The sequence below is a fragment of the Parus major genome, chromosome 3, assembly GCF_001522545.3.
Source record: "Parus major isolate Abel chromosome 3, Parus_major1.1, whole genome shotgun sequence".
NCBI classification, from domain to species: domain Eukaryota; kingdom Metazoa; phylum Chordata; class Aves; order Passeriformes; family Paridae; genus Parus; species Parus major.
Genome location: NC_031770.1, coordinates 83,530,815 through 83,549,891, shown reverse-complemented (window position 1 = coordinate 83,549,891; position 19,077 = coordinate 83,530,815). Strand labels below are relative to the sequence as shown.

General features: G+C 37.9%; 1 protein-coding gene across 25 annotated transcripts in view; it reads left to right on the top strand.

Annotated features, from left to right (window-relative positions):
- Window positions 1-16,726, top strand: part of RIMS1 (regulating synaptic membrane exocytosis 1) — a 302,405-nt gene extending 285,679 nt beyond the window's left edge. For all 25 annotated transcript variants that reach the window (XM_015620669.1, XM_033512981.1, XM_033512971.1 and 22 more), the window contains 5 exons: window positions 6,911-7,052; window positions 9,960-10,072; window positions 12,436-12,537; window positions 13,219-13,358; window positions 13,749-16,726. In XM_015620669.1, the coding sequence (XP_015476155.1) occupies window positions 6,911-7,052; window positions 9,960-10,072; window positions 12,436-12,537; window positions 13,219-13,358; window positions 13,749-13,967 (716 nt within the window). In that variant the 3' untranslated portion in view covers window positions 13,968-16,726. The remainder of the gene's footprint in view (window positions 1-6,910; window positions 7,053-9,959; window positions 10,073-12,435; window positions 12,538-13,218; window positions 13,359-13,748) is intronic.
- The last annotated feature ends 2,351 nt before the right edge of the window (window positions 16,727-19,077 follow it).

Genomic DNA, 19,077 nt, shown 5'->3' with positions numbered 1-19,077 from the left:
CTGTGTTTTAATGTAAAAATGTTATTGTTGAAGGGCAAACAGCTCTTCTGAGCTTCTTATTTTACTCTGTCTTGCATTCTTCTCTCATCTAACAAAAGAGCCAAGAGTATATGAGAAAGTGAGTGCTTGATATTTTATAAACTGTTTATATAGTAAATAATTTGTTGGAAACATGGTTTTGTTGTTTTACTAATTGAATTTCACTGAAACAGGCTTTAGGAGTTGAAGAACATGGCATGTGTACCTATTATCAGCTTCACTGAAATATTCTGGGTTTATATAGCTCTTTGCATATGTGTGAAGAAGATAATTAAGATGCTTACGTTTCTGTATGTTTATAAAGTGTGCTTAGCACAATCCCAGAAGTAGAAACTCACTGCTATAGATCATCTTTGATTGCCTCATTTTGGCTGACAGACAGTGGCTCTTTTCTCTTCATTGCAAGTATATGGAAAAACACAATCTTCATAAAGTAATTTCAGAAGCCATAACTGATCTTTTTCTGATATGTCCTGGTTAAATACAGGTTTTCTTCCCTGACATGAAAAAATCATAAATATCTGAATAAACACACAAAACACATGCTTGTTTCTACTTTTTTTTTTTTTTTCAGCAAATATGTCTAAGACATCTAAAAGAGATACAATTTGCAAAAGCAGTTGCTTAAGATTTTGAGACTACTGTCAGGTAGTAGACAATGGCCTGATTTTTCACTTCTTGTTTGCTTTTGTTTTGAGCATGGACCTATTCCTGTCATTTTCTGTCAAAGTGCTACTTCAGTTTCATGCAAGTCACTAGGAGCTGTTGGATAAGTTACTTCGACATTTTAAACTGTTTAGAGTCTAAGTCTACAAGCTTGATTTTCAATGAAAAATATAGTCAGAAGGTGAGATTCTGCTGTATACTGTCTAAAATTCTATCAAAGCATTGATACAACCATTGACAGCCATTCAGTGAAATCTTTTGTTAGGATTGATGCTTTTTGTTCCTTTGCTCTACATATGTCAGAAAAATATATTGTGTATATTAAAGGACTAACTACATTATCTTTTATGTATTATCTGAAAGTATTTATTGGGGGTGAAAGGTGTTTGTCACATGAGTTTGTGACTTTATAAATACAGTTGTGAGATACACAACTTTATTCCAAACTTCTGATAAAATTTCTTTTCAACTAATTGCCCCAACTGAAAAGGTGAAGATTCTTTCTAGAAGGTTTTTTTCATTTATATTAGTATAAATTTTGTTTGTAGATTTGTTTTAATAAATAGAAATGGGGAGAAATACCTTAGTATAACATGTACTTAACTGAGGATTTTAAACCTCAGGATCTAACACTGCAGAATATCAACAGCATTTTCCTTTCTTTGAATATATTGTGTGATATTTGAAAGAAACACTTAAAAGACAATTGCTGCAATATTTCATGTCTTTTTACAAAGAGCATTATATTCAGGAGAGTATTGCACAATACACAGAATATAATATACCAGGGAATATTGCATGATATAAAATTTGTATTTAAATGTCATTTAAATGTATTTAAATGTCAGTCTTTTTACTATTTATGTTCTGTCCCTAGTCACTATACACTTGCAGTCTTAGTGATCAAACTGCTGCTGAGTTCATCTGAGAGATGTACACATATAAAAAATAAAAATGCTCTTTGAATTTATTTTTTTACTACCTCTGTTTTAGGACTATAAATTCATGTCAATTCATGTGTAAATAAATTTTGTTGTTGTTTAAAAGCACTACATGCAAAGTGAGGGGGATGCTGCAGAACTTGTAACCCAGCAGATCTCCAAGCAGCTAAATTTGAAGTTGTAAAAATCACTAACACATCAGAAAGGACCAGAAGGAAATGTGCCCCTTGGCTTTTCTTTTTATAGATCTTTGAATCGAGGTTGACCCTTACTATTGGTGTCTCACATAGTCAGTGTACAAACCAACCATATGGTCTCAGTCCTACCAGGTTTTGGTCAGAGCTGGCTTGGAGCTGTAGTCCTTTTAGGCTTTCTTTGGATGCAAGAGCATACTTGATACTGCAAATGAATTGCCCTTGAGCCATGCAATGACACTTCTTGTGATCCCTTTCATTAGTGGGTTTAGCAGTGGTGTATGCTTTGTCCTCTGGTGCGTTCTTTTGAACCAGTCATAAATTTTCACATGCTTGAGTGCTTCATATCTGTAAATTTTCTTCTTTTTTGGGTGCTAACCAACTAATTGCCCTCAGGCATGATTCTGGGCAATTAGATGCTCACTTAAGGCACCTCTCCCCATAGGCATCACATAGAGGGTCATGTCAGGTCTCTGATACTGCCCTATTGCTGAGGTCATGTCCCTTGCACATTCTTGTATGTCCCCTAGCCTTGATCCATGGCATGTATTACATGGCATGTATTACAATATGCACCCTGGCACCTTGGATGAAAGCTTTGCTCCAGCAGCCCCTCCTGTCATTTCAGACTTCCTGAACTGAAACAAGTGCAAAATGTAGTCACTCCCTCCAGGCACCACACAGCACAGAGGAAAGGCCAGGCCAACGTGATTCCTGTGTGCTAAGTGGCGGGGGAGGTGCTGGGAAGAGGGAATATCTGGCATTGTCCTCTCTGAATTGGATGCCTTTAGAATGTAAAGCTAGCTTTGAGGTATCTGTAGTAGGCCATCTTAAATCCCTAGATAATATCATTGACGTTCTCACTATAATTCTGTTGTCAATAACTCCTGGCTTCTCGACTTGAGAGTGATTAGGAAGTACAGAAATTTGGAACTCATCAGTTGGTTTGATATTTTGTGCAGATATCAGGTAGAGCATACTTGCTTTTTGCTGTGCTCGGTTACAGGTCTTTGACCTTCTGAGGTCCCGGTCTTTGTTAACAATTTTGTCTAGGAAAACCAAAATCTGGGACCAGTTTCTTGTCAGTCTGAACAGGAATCATTATAGACTATACATAATAAATAGATGGAAATATGACATTGCACACACCCATCAGCGTGTTACAGCAGGACTGCTACAACAAGACTGTTGATTAATTACAAAATACAAGCTGTGTATATTTTGTAGCTGCAGGTGGCTGCTTTATGATGCTTTGGCATCAATTATTAAATCTGCAAAAATGTTCATTGCAATTGCTTTTTAGTAGTTTTTCTCTAGTTTGTACCTGTAAGCCAGATGTTTACATGTAATTTATGCACATCAGTCTGCATTCCTGCATGCAGAAATCCTTATATAATTGACACAGCAGAGAAGTACACAGACCATTTGGGTAAGTTTTACAACTAAATGATATTCAGTATAGAGACATCCTCAGTCTGCACAATGAATATAGTGTAATTTACACAGTGCAGGCAGATAACTGTAATGTATTATAAAGTTTAATTTTACATATCAAACTAATAAAAATTTGGAACAAGATCAAGGATTCTCCCTCCCATAGACACCCTGACAAGAGCTGAAAATCCTCTCAGTATGTCTTAGCATAGATATTGAACGTGAATATTTTATGAACTTCTATTATTCATGTAAAGACAGCGTTCCAAAGATATATGCAGAGCTGTTAGAGTAAAAGTAATACAAGACAAAAGTGAAAGTTTTCTAAGAGAAGTATTATCAATAGAGGGGAAGACACTGGTAGTTGTTTGGGTCCCTTATTTCATTGTGCAGTCAAGGCAGGACTGGAAGCAAAACTAGGTTTTGCTGAGAAGTTTACAGGAGCAGACTAACAAGATAAATCATCTCTTGACTTTTTGTGTTAAAATTGGAAAGACAATGTATTATATCATGTAAGATATGAGATGCATATGTGACCAAGGTTAAAACTTCCAAAACCCGTGTAAGGAGTACATAGGCAAAAGATCCATAGGCAAAAGCAACTTTCTCTATGCCATAAAACTCTTGTTTCATCATTCTGTTGGGTTACTGTTATATTTCTGATTGTAGTTCAGAATATTATGACTGAGGTTATAAAAGTAAGTAAATTGGAGGACTCTAGTTTTCCTGGGAAGCATTGTGTGTATTAATAGCAGTTAAAAGGGGAGGCAAAATGATGCTTTTGATTCTTCAACATGAAAAGAAAAAATGCTGATGAGAAAAAAGAAAGAAGCAAATCTGGCACTGTAAGACAGAAAGCAGTGACTTCAAAAGTACTTGGGAAAAGAATCTGGTACTTGCAGCTCAGCAAGACAAGGTTTTGGGCTTGCTTGTGGCCATGCACAAGGATTCCTACTTCATGGTCTGTGCTTTTCAAATCTATGGAGCAAAGAAATGTGTTTAAACAGCAGTACTAATGTTATCCATGACAATGTAACATTACTCTTTAAAAAAACAATCCACCTGCTATTTTCTCTACCACCTCTACGGTCGCTCAAAGCTAAAATAATTAATTTTTGTCATTTAGTCAATGATATTTTTTACAGTAATCATTTCTATGACTATATTTGTTATCTGTCCCAACAACCTGGCTCTCATTGCTATATTTCATCACCCACCATGTTGTCCAGGTGGTCTGGAACAACATACCTTTACCAATGTGTGCCAAGACCACAGTGGTCTTGTAGCTGTCTGTAGAGTCTCCTCATTTACTTTTCCTAAGCCCTGAATACTCACAAGCAGTCATATTCACCTTTCTACCTCTACCCTATTATATCCTCCAGGTTATGCTGCCTGATATGGCTGGCTCTGGAAATGTAGGCAGGGGGTAAACCACATAATCTCACATGCTTTGTAGGAGCAGATGGAAACAGAGACACTTTCAGACATGTCCTGGTGAGAGAGAGAGAGTAAGATTAAGAAAACAGTATGGGTGGAAAATGCATACCTGCAGAAAATGTGAAAATCCTGCTTTGGAGTACAACTCTATATGAAGCTTATACTTCCTAGGTGCTTTTTGAGTTAGTTTTGAGGCCCATCCTGCCTATCAGCCTTGATATGCTGAACACACCCTCAGTTTTTAAAGAGAAGCTTCAGGACCAAATGTAGCATTTGAGTTTCTACATACAGAGTCACTGAAGCTCCAGAAAATCCCTTCCACAGCCTCCTGCACTGTGTAAGAGTGGAGCTTGGTCTGCCTGGTGTACCTGGCCTACCCTACCCCACCTCACATTTAACAGCACTGGATAATGTGTTTTCAGCTGACCAAGTACTGGCAATGTGGATGAGCTGTAGTGGCCCACAGGAAAACCTCAGAGCTCTTTGCCTCAGAAGGGTGGAAAGGATCTGTGGAAGTAGCTGATCTCTTCCACTCAGAGGCATTCGGGTGCTGCTTAGTGGCCACAGATAAACAACTCTGGTCCAAACAGCTTAAGAGGGAAACCTCAGCTCCTTTCACTGTGGGCATGTCTCCTCTAAGCCAAATATACTAATTCTTTCACTTTGGCTATGTTTGCTGTTTCCCTGAGAGTTTCAAAGTGGTTACTGTGATAGCTGTATGGTATGATTTCTCCTTGCCCCCCACCAGCTCTGCAGATCCAAAGAGCAAGGGCCAGCTGATCCCTGTGGCATGTTTATACACCCCGGGGAATGGGCAGGGGGGGGGCTACAAAAGTAAAAAGTTTTATTGTGATGAATAAGATCTGTCATGATCTGTCAGTTTCAAACATCAACAATGTGCCTGTGAAACAGGAAGATGAAAAACTTTTCAGAGCAATTCAGTCACCACAACAGGTGGGGATGGAAGAAATATTTACTTGTTCAGCTCTTTTCCCTGAGCAGACCATGAAAAAGATGCTCACAGACTTTCCAGAGGTGAATAAAAGAGCACTGAAATGAAGGGGCAAATGCAGAGGAATGTTTTAGCATGTACTTCTGTGGAACTTTGTCAAATCTATTACTTTCTGAGAGAAAGTTATGTTACCTGTTGAACTTTTGGGTACCTATTTTGAACTAACTGAAAAAGACCAGGACACTGAGCTTGGAGACAAGATGTTACGTCACATGGAGGCTTTGGTGGAAGAAATTTAAAGATCATCAAGAAAAACTATCATCATCTAGAAGTATAATCTCTGTGACAGCAGAATTCACTCTAGATCAGCCATAATGTATAGAGAAGCTGTGAATGACTGGAAGGTCTTCTTGCTCAAGGGAAACATGAAAACTTCAGGGTGAAAATCAAACTGCATTTTAAAGGATGTGGCATAGAATCTTTATGAAATGGATGAAGTCTTTAAACAGTTTCAAAACACTTACATTACCTTCTAGTCTTACAAGCCTAGAGTCTTACTGCCCAAAGAGGTTGTGGAGTCTCCTCACTGGAGATATTCAGAACTGTCCAGACACAATCCTGTGCAATGGGCTCTAGGAAGCAGGGAGGAGGTTGGACCAGACACTCCACTGTGGTCCTGTCCAGCTTAACTATTCTGTGGTTTCCCAAAAACTTCCCCAAGAGTTATTTCTGTTTTGGAATTGCTGAGATCAAATGTTCTTGTTTACTTTGAAGACATTTTGTGGTGAATAGTAATATATTGCCAAGTCAAAAGACATTATTACATTTTTGATGCTAAAATTTGATTTTTTCCCTTTTTTTTATTTTCTATGAGAGTTGTATCTTCTTTGGCAGTCACCCAGCCTATCAAGGTGGCTAGAGGCACATCACCAAGTGTGTGGTTAGTAGACAGTATCACAACCTGTCCACATTCCAACTGTGTAAAGCCTATTAACAAGACTTTCAGTTCCTAACAGTTTGCCCTAATGAAGATCTTCAGGTTGCAGCCATTTAAAGAGAAGTCATTTCCAGTTTGCAGCTGAGGAAGAGAGATTGCTTCTTCAATCTTCATAAAATTCTTCAGAATAGTCTTTTTTATGTTAGTAAATAGTTGTGACCAAGTCGTATCACTGTTCTTGGGTGAAAACTGCAAGGGAAGGCTTTGCTTTAAGTCATTCTAACTGTTGCTTCTTTTTCTCTGCTTTCAGAGGCTGGCAGCAAGAAGCTAAAGAGCACGATACAGAGAAGCACAGAAACAGGAATGGCAGCAGAGATGAGAAGTCGTATGGTTCGACAGCCAAGTCGAGAATCCACTGATGGCAGCATAAATAGCTACAGCTCCGAGGGCAAGTAAGTGGCATTAAAAATATCAGTAATACAGGAGAAGTTTCTAATGTAGTAGAAGTTTCTTTCCCATTACTTGAGATGTCCTAAACTCTAGCTGAAGAGGATAGCTGTGTGTAAAGATTCTTCTGCTTGAAACATTTGAAAAACTGAACTATTTTAGGTACATAATGCAAATTTCATGGAAATTGAAATTGAGACAGGACTTCTTAAGAATCCTTATTTTCCCTGTCATTCAGTGAGACATTTTCTTCATCAGAAGACGACTAAATTAAAGCTGCATTATTCAAAACAAAATACAGGGATACTTTTTCTTTGAGATATGTTTGGATTAACTCAGAGTTAAACTTCAGATGTCATATGTGAATCCCTGTGACATGAAACTCTGTTCAGTAATACCATATACAAAGAAAGTTTAATTTGGAGTTGTTCCAAGTCTCTTATTAAGAACAGTAAACCCAGAGCCCAGCTGCCCCATCATCTGAAGTCAGACAGACAGCTGTGGGGATGGGGCAGCTGTTTTCATTTACTGCTGAACAATTTGATATGTAGGAAAGGAGAACAAAGGCAGTTACGACACAAAAATGTGAAGGAATGTTCCAGCATCCTCACAGTTCTCAGTGGGACTCTACTGCATGTGTCAAAGTATAGTGTTTACTAGGGAATTCTTAGAAGAGGACTCCCCAGACAAAAAGGAAAATGGGGTGAACAAATGCACTTTTATAGACCTGGTGACAAAGGTGACAAAGGGCCAGTAGGCTGGACCCTTTAGGGAGGAGCTGGGGGAGCCTGTTTCCCTGGTTAGCAGTAGAGAGGAAAGATAGGAGACCAGCACTAAGGGTGAAGGCATTTTCAGTTGAACAGCTTAATGCTCTGTTCCACCCTTATTGTGTGTAAATGGATTTGGCAAGGCTGGGGCAGCCAAGGTCTGGATCTGAAGGTCACAGCAGGCATCTGGAGGACAGAAAGGTAGAGCCATAAATTGCTGATTTGAGAATCAGCCTCTGAGTAAGGCAGTGAGGAAAGTAAGCTTGAGAAGTAAACAAGAGTGCTTGCACCCCGGGTACCTTGTCATGTTCTTTTGTTTGACCCATTACTGAAATTTAATGAATTAGAATTAATACACATCAAGATGAATGTGTACATCCAACCTTCATTGTCATATGTATAGCTAGAAGTGTGCTCTCAAGTGAGTATTTTCAATGTTAGTCAACCTGTGGTAAAATGTAACATATTTTGGGAAAAAAGGCCAATGAAACAAGCAAGAAACTTCTCATAGCAGAGGCAAGAGTGAAAGGATAGTGCAACTGGGGAGAGAAGCAGATCATATCTTGGTGTTGAAATGGAGACCCTGAGATTCTTTTTCTCCTTCATCTAAAGAAACCGTATTTAAAAAAACAAAAACAAAACCCACAAGAATTTAAAATGAAATTTCTGTGAAAAAGCTTACCTTTTGGAAAATAAAGAGTTTTCTGAAAAAAAAAATGCTGTGCCAAGGGAATGGTATGAAGCTGAATCAGGGAAGATTTAGGTTGGATGTTAGAAAAAGTTTTTCTGCCCGGAGAGTGGTCACAGCATCAAGCCTGACAGAGTTCAAGAAGCATTTGGGCAATGCTCTCAGGCACTTGATGAGATTTTCAGGGCTGTCTCCTGTGCAGGGTCAGGAGTTGGACTTTGATGATCCTTGTGTATAGGATCCTTCCATCTCAAGTTATTGTATGATTCTGTCATATTTTTCTGACCAGCTTCAGTCACAGACAGTTATGCAGGCATAGAAAGAACAGTTAGTCTTCGAGAGAGGAATGGACTTTTTCTATGCAACTGCTGGGTCTGTGAATTGAATGGCTGAAGCACACAAGCCTGATGTGCAGAAATCAGTGCTTCTAACACTAGATGCTTTTGGTTTTATAAGGAAGTATTTATTATTTTTGCAGTCTAATAGGGAATTTCCTGTGAGGAAGAAGATACAGAGTGGTAGATGGCCTGCTAGGGAATATGTTGTCTAGATTTGGTTCAGAGTCTGTTCTTTTATTTCTCTTAATTGTTAGGAGGAAGTCAAAGCTGAGCTGTCCCACCATGGGTCACTCATTCTCTCTCACTTTGTTTTCTGTCTTTGGTTATTGTTTGGAGACTGTATATACATTAAAAAAAAAAGTGGACACTATGGAATATAAGAAAGCAGCTTGGCAAAGTACACGTTATAGCATCATAAAATAGTTTGATTTGGAGGGGACCTATAAAGGTCATTTAGACTAACCCCTGGGCAGGGCCATCTTCAACTAGATCAGGTTGCCCAAAGCCCTGTCTAACCTGGCCTTGAATGTTTCCACTATACCCTGCGCTGATGTGTTAAAGTTCAGTTTGCATCATGAGAGAGGGGTGGGTAGCAACTGTAGAGCCAGATTTGTCTGCCAGAATATTTTGGCTTGAGAGTGGCGTTAGGTTTAGCTCTAATCACCACTACTGCTACTACCTGCCAGTTTACTGCTTCATTAAACAGCTGCAACAATCAGATTAATTTAGTGTATACATCTGTTTTCCCTGTTCTACCTGATGCAGATGAGGTTTGGCTCTATGTAAATCACACACTCACTAATGAAGGATAGGCTATTAAATTTCATGAAGCTTTTTATGTTTTCTCATACAAAGTCAGTCTATTTACCTGTCAGACTCTTCACTGCTCTTGGTCCTTAGCAAGACCTAATTTATGGACTACTTAGAATTGATGTGCAGAATTTCTCTACACTGCTTTAGGGTCCTTGGGAAACATATAATTCCTGATGCTGCAGAATGATTTGTGGTTGTATATCCTGAGCTGCTTGCTTTGGACCAGTAGTACTTCTGAGGTAAATACTGTAGGATGACAGAAATTAATCCTGTTCTTATGCTTAATGAGCTTCTATTTTGTTTCAGCTTAATATTTCCTGGAGTACGGCTGGGCGCTGACAGTCAGTTCAGTGATTTCCTCGATGGACTGGGACCTGCACAGTTAGTAGGCCGACAAACACTAGCAACCCCTGCCATGGGTAAGAACCATATGTTCTCCTCTGTTAAATGAATTGTAAGACAATTAAATAATGCATACACTGCCAGACTACAGCACCAAAAGGACTTTTACCAAGTGTCTTCCTTCATTGTCAACATGAAAGTCCCCTCTGCAGCCACCAGTGTGGCTGCAGCACCACTATCATGGCAGCACCCAAAGTGGGGTGAGAAACGGTATTTTCTCCATTTGAAGTATTGACTAATCTTATTTGAAATTTGAAGATAGGGGTTCTACTTCCCAGACAAAATTATTGTGGCTTCTCCAAACATAGCTGGCTGCAAAATCTCAACTGTTCAGGGTTCATATTTACTTGACAGAGATTATATTGGATGTGACAGAGTGTTTTCTGGTGAAACAGCACTTTTCCAAGCTTAGTTCATCTAACTCAAGAAAGTGAAACTTCTGGAAAAATTTGCAATGCCCAATAATCAGTCACTGATAAAGCCAGTGCTTGTCATGAGAGACACAAAATCCTTTTCTACAACAGCTGCTGAAGGCTATCTGTGATCTTCTCTATTTTCCAGACCAGTCTGTAATTTCCTTTAGCAGCATTAGCTGTAGCTTGTTTATGAACAGACTATGAGTTATATAAGGAGTGCAAGAGTGCAGAACTGTGTAAGTATCTTTGGAAAGATTTGGGGTTGGGGTTTTTTGCTTATATATGGGCTGTAACATGACAATACTGTTACAGTGGGCAATTCTTAGACATGCTTTAGGATGCTAATTGAGGAATCCTAGATCCACTACTGTAGTAATGCTTCTCCTGCTGGAAATTATAAATGGTCAATGCTTCAATACAACTGAGCTTTAGGAAGGGCTACTGAGGCACATCAGAAAAAGGAGAGAAACAGAAAGATAAAAAAACTGAAAAAGACAGTGTTACCTTTCCAACCCATAAGCAGAAGGAAAACTATCTTGAGAATGCTCTGAGGTTCCTCTAAGGCAAAACTTGCTGTATAAATACAAATGACTACTACCAAAGCATTCATCAACATCAAACTTATTAGATTTACATTTTTATTATTATTTTGAATGAAAATGTATTAGTGAGTCTATTTGTCCAATTAATATCTAAATGTCTTTATTGGTGTGCATATAAGGGTCTACATTTCTGTTTCTTCATTCTTCTTGTTTTGTGGCTAAAGATTTTTCTGCAGATAACTTGAGTAAAAGTTTATTTTGACTTTTTTAGAACTTTATCTATTATGGGCTCAAATTTTGGCCCCCAAAAAGCACTCCACTATGTTTTTTAAAAAATTTTAGAAGCCATGCTCTATGGTATCCTTTCACTAGGGATGAATTGAAAATGTTTGGATTATCGCTCCCCCTTCTGGTCACCTGTTGCATGTTTTATTCTGGATATGCATTACAGAGATGTTCTCTTTTTTGTTGAATTTTTCCCTCTGAACTATTTTTAGTGCAAAACACGGCTGTGTTTATTCAAGCAAAGTTTAATTGATAAAAAATTCTTCTTTGCTGTTCTGTCATACCTCACACACCAAGGTATAAACAGTTTTAATATGCTGTTAGAGAAACGTGAAAATCTTATGCCAAATTAATTTTGAAATGCTGTTTCTCTAAATCCGGACTGAAAATTCTATAGTTCAGGGTCATCTATTTGTGAATTTGGTTTTTTATACAATCAGAACTTACATATCAACATATCAGTAAATACAACATGTTTCGTGGATGTAGTTCATTTATTTGCTCAAGTGTCATGTAACTGCTCATGTCATACTGTGTATTTTTTAACCTAAATGGCCTATTTTAATCTATTTTAACCTAAGTTAGATTTCTAGTCAGCTGATTCCATGATATAGGAAAGCATAAAGATAAAATGTTTTGAGCATCAGCACATAGTTTACTGCCCTTGTATTTTTTTGATCTGTATCAGAACAGAGCTTGGTCTCAGAGTAAGCAGTCTCCTCTTTCTGCAGGAAATATCATTTATCAAAACTCAGGCAAGGAAACAAGTTTGACTGTTTAGAAATGAAAGCAGTTTGTTTTTTTAAGATATTGTGACATTTTAATCACACCAAAAGTGTGTGGAATATTGATAAAAATGGAAAAACTGTCACCTGTGTGCTTGGTGGAGACTTTTGAAGAAAAAAATACCTCTTTTTAGCTGGTATGAACTGCATACCAAGAGAGGGCACCATGCTCCCTAAGTATATATTGTTTAGTCCTTGTTTAAGGATGGAGAATCTAAAGGGATCATCAGGAGACACAACTGGCAAAGTAATGCAGAAGAATTATATCAAACTAGTCTTTCTCACTCTTACACCTTATCTCCTGCGCTGTGCTGCTTCTCTAAAATGTGGGCTTCTTTCTTCTCCCTCTCAGGTGACATCCAGATTGGAATGGTGGATAAAAAAGGCCAGTTAGAAGTAGAAGTCATTAGAGCCCGTGGCCTCACACAAAAACCCGGTTCCAAATCTACCCCAGGTATGGAAAAAAACTGTACACAACAATGCTTCAAGAAGGCATCCACTTGAACTAGTGTTACTGTCAGTGTCAATGATCTGCATAATGTATTTTGTAATAATATTGTATCATTTTATAAGGACATTTGTTGAAGTTCTAGTTATTTATAGAAACAATTATTAGAGGAGATTTCTAATCAATACCCCAACACTGCTTATTTTAACACCTGGAACAATTCTTTTAGCTAACATTTAGAGAAAATGATACTTTTCAATCTCCTTAGGGGCTAGAGATGAAAGAACAATTCATGTCTGTGTCATTGGAGTGGCATAGTTTTAAATATTCCTTTTGCTTTGAACTATCTCTGACCCTAAGCATTTAGAGAGACTCCGGAATAGCTGTCAGTGACAGCTAATTCTTGGAAAAAGAAAATGTTTTTAAAATGACAGAAATGAAGTGTAATTGTTGTTAGTAACATCTTAGATCATTACATTCAAAGTTTATAAAAATCAAATTGATTTCTTGTGGGCTGTGTCATCTGTTTTATTAAAATAATTGTATTCAGATTATGCAACGGCAAAGATAAAATGAAAATAACATGTGCCATTTTCTTTCTACTCTGCTTCCTTTTAAGGCATTTGTCCTCCATTTCAGATGTGCACTGTAAGTCCAAACATAACATTCTTGATGTTCTGTTTGCAGCTCCATATGTCAAAGTGTATTTACTGGAAAATGGAGCATGTATAGCTAAGAAGAAGACAAGAATTGCAAGGAAGACGCTAGATCCTCTGTACCAACAGACACTGGTTTTTGAGGAAAGTCCACAGGGTAAAGTCCTTCAGGTCAGTTTCTTCTTAATCCCATTTTTAGGCTGTCATTTGGGGAATCACTTGCACGTTTACTTAAATTTAACCAGTATGTGTAAATCCATTCCAACTCATTAAGCCTTTAATTTTATAAATACCATTAAACACATCCTTGTCTCTTGTGGGTTCAGACTTGCAAAATGTCTTATTGCATTAAACATTTCTCTGTTGTTGACTTTGCTCCTGTCCTGCCATAAGGTTTTCCCATGAAAGGGAAGCAGTCACTCACTCTTGAGAATAACATTTTCCTTATGCTAACACATATAATAGCAAGAGTGAACATACGTCAGCACGGGTTTAAGTGTATACCCCTTTATAAGCATGGATTTGGGGACAATCATGAACCTTAATTTTATGTTCTTCCAGGTAATAGTTTGGGGAGACTACGGCCGAATGGACCACAAATGCTTCATGGGAGTTGCCCAGATCCTTCTGGAGGAACTGGATCTGTCCAGTGTGGTAATAGGCTGGTATAAATTATTTCCACCTTCATCACTAGTGGATCCAACATTGACTCCCCTGACACGTAGGGCTTCCCAGTCATCTCTGGAAAGTTCAACTGGGCCTCCCTGCATTAGATCATAGTAGCAGGTGCTGTCTATTCAAAACATCACCCAGGATAACAGTTGGAACCAGACATTCACATGATCAAGAAACACTGTTGGAGAGAGACAATCACTTCTGTTTTTGCTTGTAGTAGTTATCCAAACATATGTCTGTCTGTTGAGAGATGGCTTAAATTGACAGAACAAAGGTGTATCACATACAGCTAATCTATTAGCAGCTATCACTGATGCTTATAATGATTAAAAAAAAAAAAAAAAAGAAAAAAAAATGAAAGAAAGAAAGGAAAAAGAAAAAAGAGAGGGACCTTTAGATTCGACCTAAGTCAAAGATCAAAGATGACCCAAACTGGAAGCTCTCACTGTGTTAACAATGTTGTATTTTTCACATTTTGAGAGAGCCCTCAAGCAGTGTTACCTTCCTGGTGTTTCAGCAGTTTTTCTGTACTTGTCACTTCCACTAGTTTTTTGCCACATGATTATGCTAGTTTTGTAGAAGTCCTCACAATGCTAACAGAGACCCTTCCTTTCTTTTTCTAAACCAAACAAAAAAGGGCTGAAGTATATCTCTGTAAGCATCGTTAAAGTGTTCAACAGCCACAGTTACAATTCCAGCGAGTTCAAATAGTTTCTCAGTTCTGGTACTTACAAGTCATGTGGGAACCCAGAACAAATGGCCAATCTAAGTTACGCTCTTAAAAACAAAAATCATCACAGTGCCACTTTTTCTTTGTAAAAAGCAGATACATTTGCATTATATATATATATAAAATAACTTTTCTGTTTATGATGTTTTGCATGGAAGAATTTTGAAGAATTCTGCAACTACTGCTGGGGACTGGTATAAAGCAGCTTTAGTCTTAATTTTGACATTGACTATGTTACTGGTAATGCAATTTTCCTCCTAGAAATGGAGAGGAAATACTTATGTTTCTGTGTATAAATGTATATTTGACTTCCCAAAATGTTGACCAGGAATGAATTGAGCATATGACACTTTCAGCTGTACCCAGGCTTCTCTGATGTGTGTCGCTTCAGACGCACCTGTCTGCCCTGGATAGAGCATGGTATGAGTTGTTCAGTGTTTCACTGGAAATTCCAGTTGAAATATTCTGCACTTACTAATGTTTTTATCAAATTTTAGTTTACATTTCTTTGAGATTGATGCAAGCACAAGGCTTGATTTTTTAACGCAAGATATCTTACTTTTTGGAGAAAAAAAATCAAATTTCAATTTGCTTTTTATTCATTTGAGTTCTTCTTGGCCTTGAAATCCCTTGTGATATTCTGTAAATGTGCGAAGAACTGCAGATTCCTGCAGGTGCATTGATATGTTTCCCCTCCTTTTACAGGCCATTCAATTTTGTGATCACACAAATAGAGCAGCATGACTTGGAACTGTTCAAAGCTGCATGCACGTTTTGTAAAAAGAGATGAAAAAGGTTATTTAATAATGTATGTTAGTTCCACATAGGCCAGCTTGTATGTTGCATGTACTTGTACAGTTTGCTCGTAATTACTATACTGAAGTAACCAAGAAATCTAAGCCATCCATTTTTCTTATAGACATTTTGCAGGTTTTAGCCAGGCTAGGTCTGTGGGTCTGGTGCTAAATGTCTATAGATGGACTTTATTTTTTACCCTATGGAAAACGTGATGTAGTACGGACCAAATTCCTTCTAATAACTATTTTGGTGTAGATTCCTACTGTGGGGCTGTAACACATGTAGAAACTGTGTACACACTAGGTTTTAATTCATAGACATACTGCCTGCACCAAGTGAACTATTTATTATTACTCAACACATGGGAATTATTCTGCCCATCTTTCCATAGGGCACAGATTGGTTACTGCTCGACCTGCTGAGCAGGAAGAACTCAAGCATTGGTGCACTACTACTAGATCCTGTTCTGTCTTAGTGGCCAAAAACCAACTAGCTATAATTCGATAGTATCTTTCTATTTTGACCACTTGTCTTAACACTCCCCTGTGCTTTTAAATGAACTTCCAACTCATGTTATGTAAACATGTTTAATAAAATTTCCTTTTCATGTCCAGTGTAGTAGTTGTGCTCTCTGTATGTTCTGAGGTTCATCTGTGATTCTGCTTGCTGCAGGACTGTGTGATATGTGTTAAGGAACAGTAAAATAAGTAATTTCTATGGTTCTTTTGATTGCTGTAATAGTGTATGTTGAAATCTGGGGCCAAAAACTGAGGCCTGGTGAAAGTCATGTTTGGTTGGCTTCCTTTTCCCTGAGAAAGCAGCCAAATTGTGCTCTCATTTGTTGAAGCAGGCAAATTGAAGTTTAAAAAAAAAAAAATAGTCAAATTATTATCTGTTGAAATCAAATCAGATTGTTGGAGAGGAATGATTCTGTGGCTGCTTGCACTGTAGGGCAGTGGGGTGATACAAGTCAGGCACCAGGGCTTCACTTGGTGTGTACTGAGCCTTTAAGAAATGAGAACAACTACTGACCTTTGGCACTTTTCAAATCCATGAACATGCCCTTGTATTGTGATGCTGTTATGAACAATGCTTTGTATAAATTTACCTGAGAGCAGAATTTGGCACTGAAATTTTGCTAGAGAAGCAAAGATTATGTACTTTTTTTATTTTTTTTTTTTTTTAGTTTTCCATGTCCCACAAATATCTGATCACAATTTAAAAATAACATAAAGACAGTATTGCCTCACTTTGAACACTTTTGTTTATTACTTTATTTAACTGAAAACATGGTTAAGATACTGAAAAAATGACTAATTAAACATGGTAAATCTCTGAACAAAAGGCATGTTATTCTGTGTGGTGGGAGTGATCTGTTTAAATACAGAATTTTTCATGCTATTGCAGAAAGCCCTCAACTTTATTAATCTCTTTACTTTGAACATTGTGTCCAATACTAGGATATCTTTTCCTTTCTGATCTTGAGAAATAAATGAAGTCCAGCATTTCTGATCTTACCCTAGTGAACAGAAAATATGGCAGCAAAAGAACATGCTAAAACATTTCATTTATGGTGTTTCTGATGAACAGGGATCATAAATGCTAAGATTTCAGGAATGAGGTAGTAGAGTGTGCTAGGTCAGATAAGTTGTGTGATGGATTCCTTTCCCAGGGACTGCTGCCTTTTAAAAACTCATTGCTGAGTGTTGGGATTATAATACATAAATAAATCAGCTGAAGTTCCCTCTTGTTTTCCCTTAAGAATGCAGTACTGCCTTGCCAAAGCAAGATGCTGAACTTTTTTTAGTTTATGCCAACACCTATTCAAAGAGTTTTTAATAGAGAAGATGTCTCATGTTCCAGACTGCTATTCTTCAGGAAGTACAGCAGCACTATCACATCTGCATTTCCAGCACCCTCCTGTTGTCTGGTCTGACTGGCCTAGGCTGCTTCATCACAGCAGGTCTCCACAGAACCAAGATGCCCCTGTCCATGCTAGACTACTGATTCTAGAAGGCAAAATAATAATTCCATTTAGAACAATGCATACATTCATACAGAGGGCAGTAAAACAATCCTAGATACTTTAAGAACTTGTCATGCAATTTAAACCAAAAAAATAAGATTTTCAAATTCAGCAAATATTGAAAAATAGAAATTCAGATAAATGTTGCAGTATAAACTAAAAAGATTTTTTAAAGAGTCTGTTTGATAACTGTATTTGCAAACTGCAGAAAGAGTGTCCTCACAGGGGGAAAAATGTAGCAATATTACACTTTTACATGTAAGAACAAAAAAAGATCTAATGCTATCAAATTCAAAGAGTGAGAGATAGCTGAGAGGAAAATGTTTTCTAAACATTACTTATTCAACAAAGTCTGTTAAAGGCCAAAGCCAACAGCAGCATTATACTTGGGCTGCTGTATGTTAAAGATGCAGCAAAAGGGAGAGCCCACAAACAGCAGTTTTAGAAAGGGATGCAGAGTGACAGATGGTCTGAGACTAAGTGAGCAACTCTTGAGTGCATAGGAATGGCAAAGCAACACCAAAAAAAAATTACTGGCAACTACAATAAAAAATAAATGCTTAAAAAACATGTAAAATACTTTCTTAGGATTTTGAATGAAGCCCTGAACCAGATAGAGAACATCTGGATTTGGAATGAGTCCCCAGGTATCCCTCATACTGCAGGTCAGAAGGACTGGATGGCTGTTAGCAGCCAGAGGCAGCTTTTTCTAACAGGGCAGTTTTCATGTCCAGCTTGCCCACACTCTTTTTCTTTGTAGATGGTCTGACATGTTCACTGCCTGTGAGCTTAACTTTAAGTGGATGGGTGGGTATATTTAATCTCAAATTCTGCAAATGACATAAGAGAGTTTATTGCATCAGCTCTGATAAAGCTTCATGTATGATGTTAAAGAAGTCAGGTGCTCTGTGATGGGTAAACCAGTAAGTCAGAAAGAGGTCCCCAGAAGCAGAGCAGAAGCTAGGGGAGTATAGAAGGCGAGGAAAGAACGAACAGTAATGGTACCTCTGTTCACCAGGGGGAACCAAAAAGGGAGACCCAGAGAAAAACTTGTGGAATAATTGCTTGGCCCCTGTCTTTTTTACTCAAACTCCAAAAAGAAGTGGTCACTTCCTGAAGCCTTATAGATGCAGTGCACATCTTCCTGAAGGGTCAAGGGATTTGGCCCAACTTCATTGCTTTGGTATTGGAAACAGAAGGGCTTGTCAAAAACATACCATGCACTGTAAGTTGACAAGGTGGTGTTAGGTCATAGGTTGGACTTGATGATCTCAAAGGTCTTTTCCAACTAATTGATTCTGTGATTCTCTTTTACTTTCTGCAAGTGACTCAATAGGAGTTAACCATGACAGAAGAAGTAAGTTGATGGTACAAATAATCTTTTGAGTTGCTCTGTACCTAGTCTCAAAAGGCACATAAAGTCTGTAATTGCTGAGAATAGGAAGCATCAACAAGCCTCTCAAAGGCAGCTTGAGAGTGGCTTGCTGACCTCTTTCGCTTCTTTCAACCTGGTAGGAAAAAGGCCCTGAGATTTGTGAGGCAGCTGAAATACAGTATCTACTCTTCTAGCAGAGTAAAATGTAAGAAATTTTCTTATTCCTTCCTCTTGTCGTTGCTTTTGCAAAACTGTGAGGCAAAGTTCTGTGTAGTTTGGTGCCTGG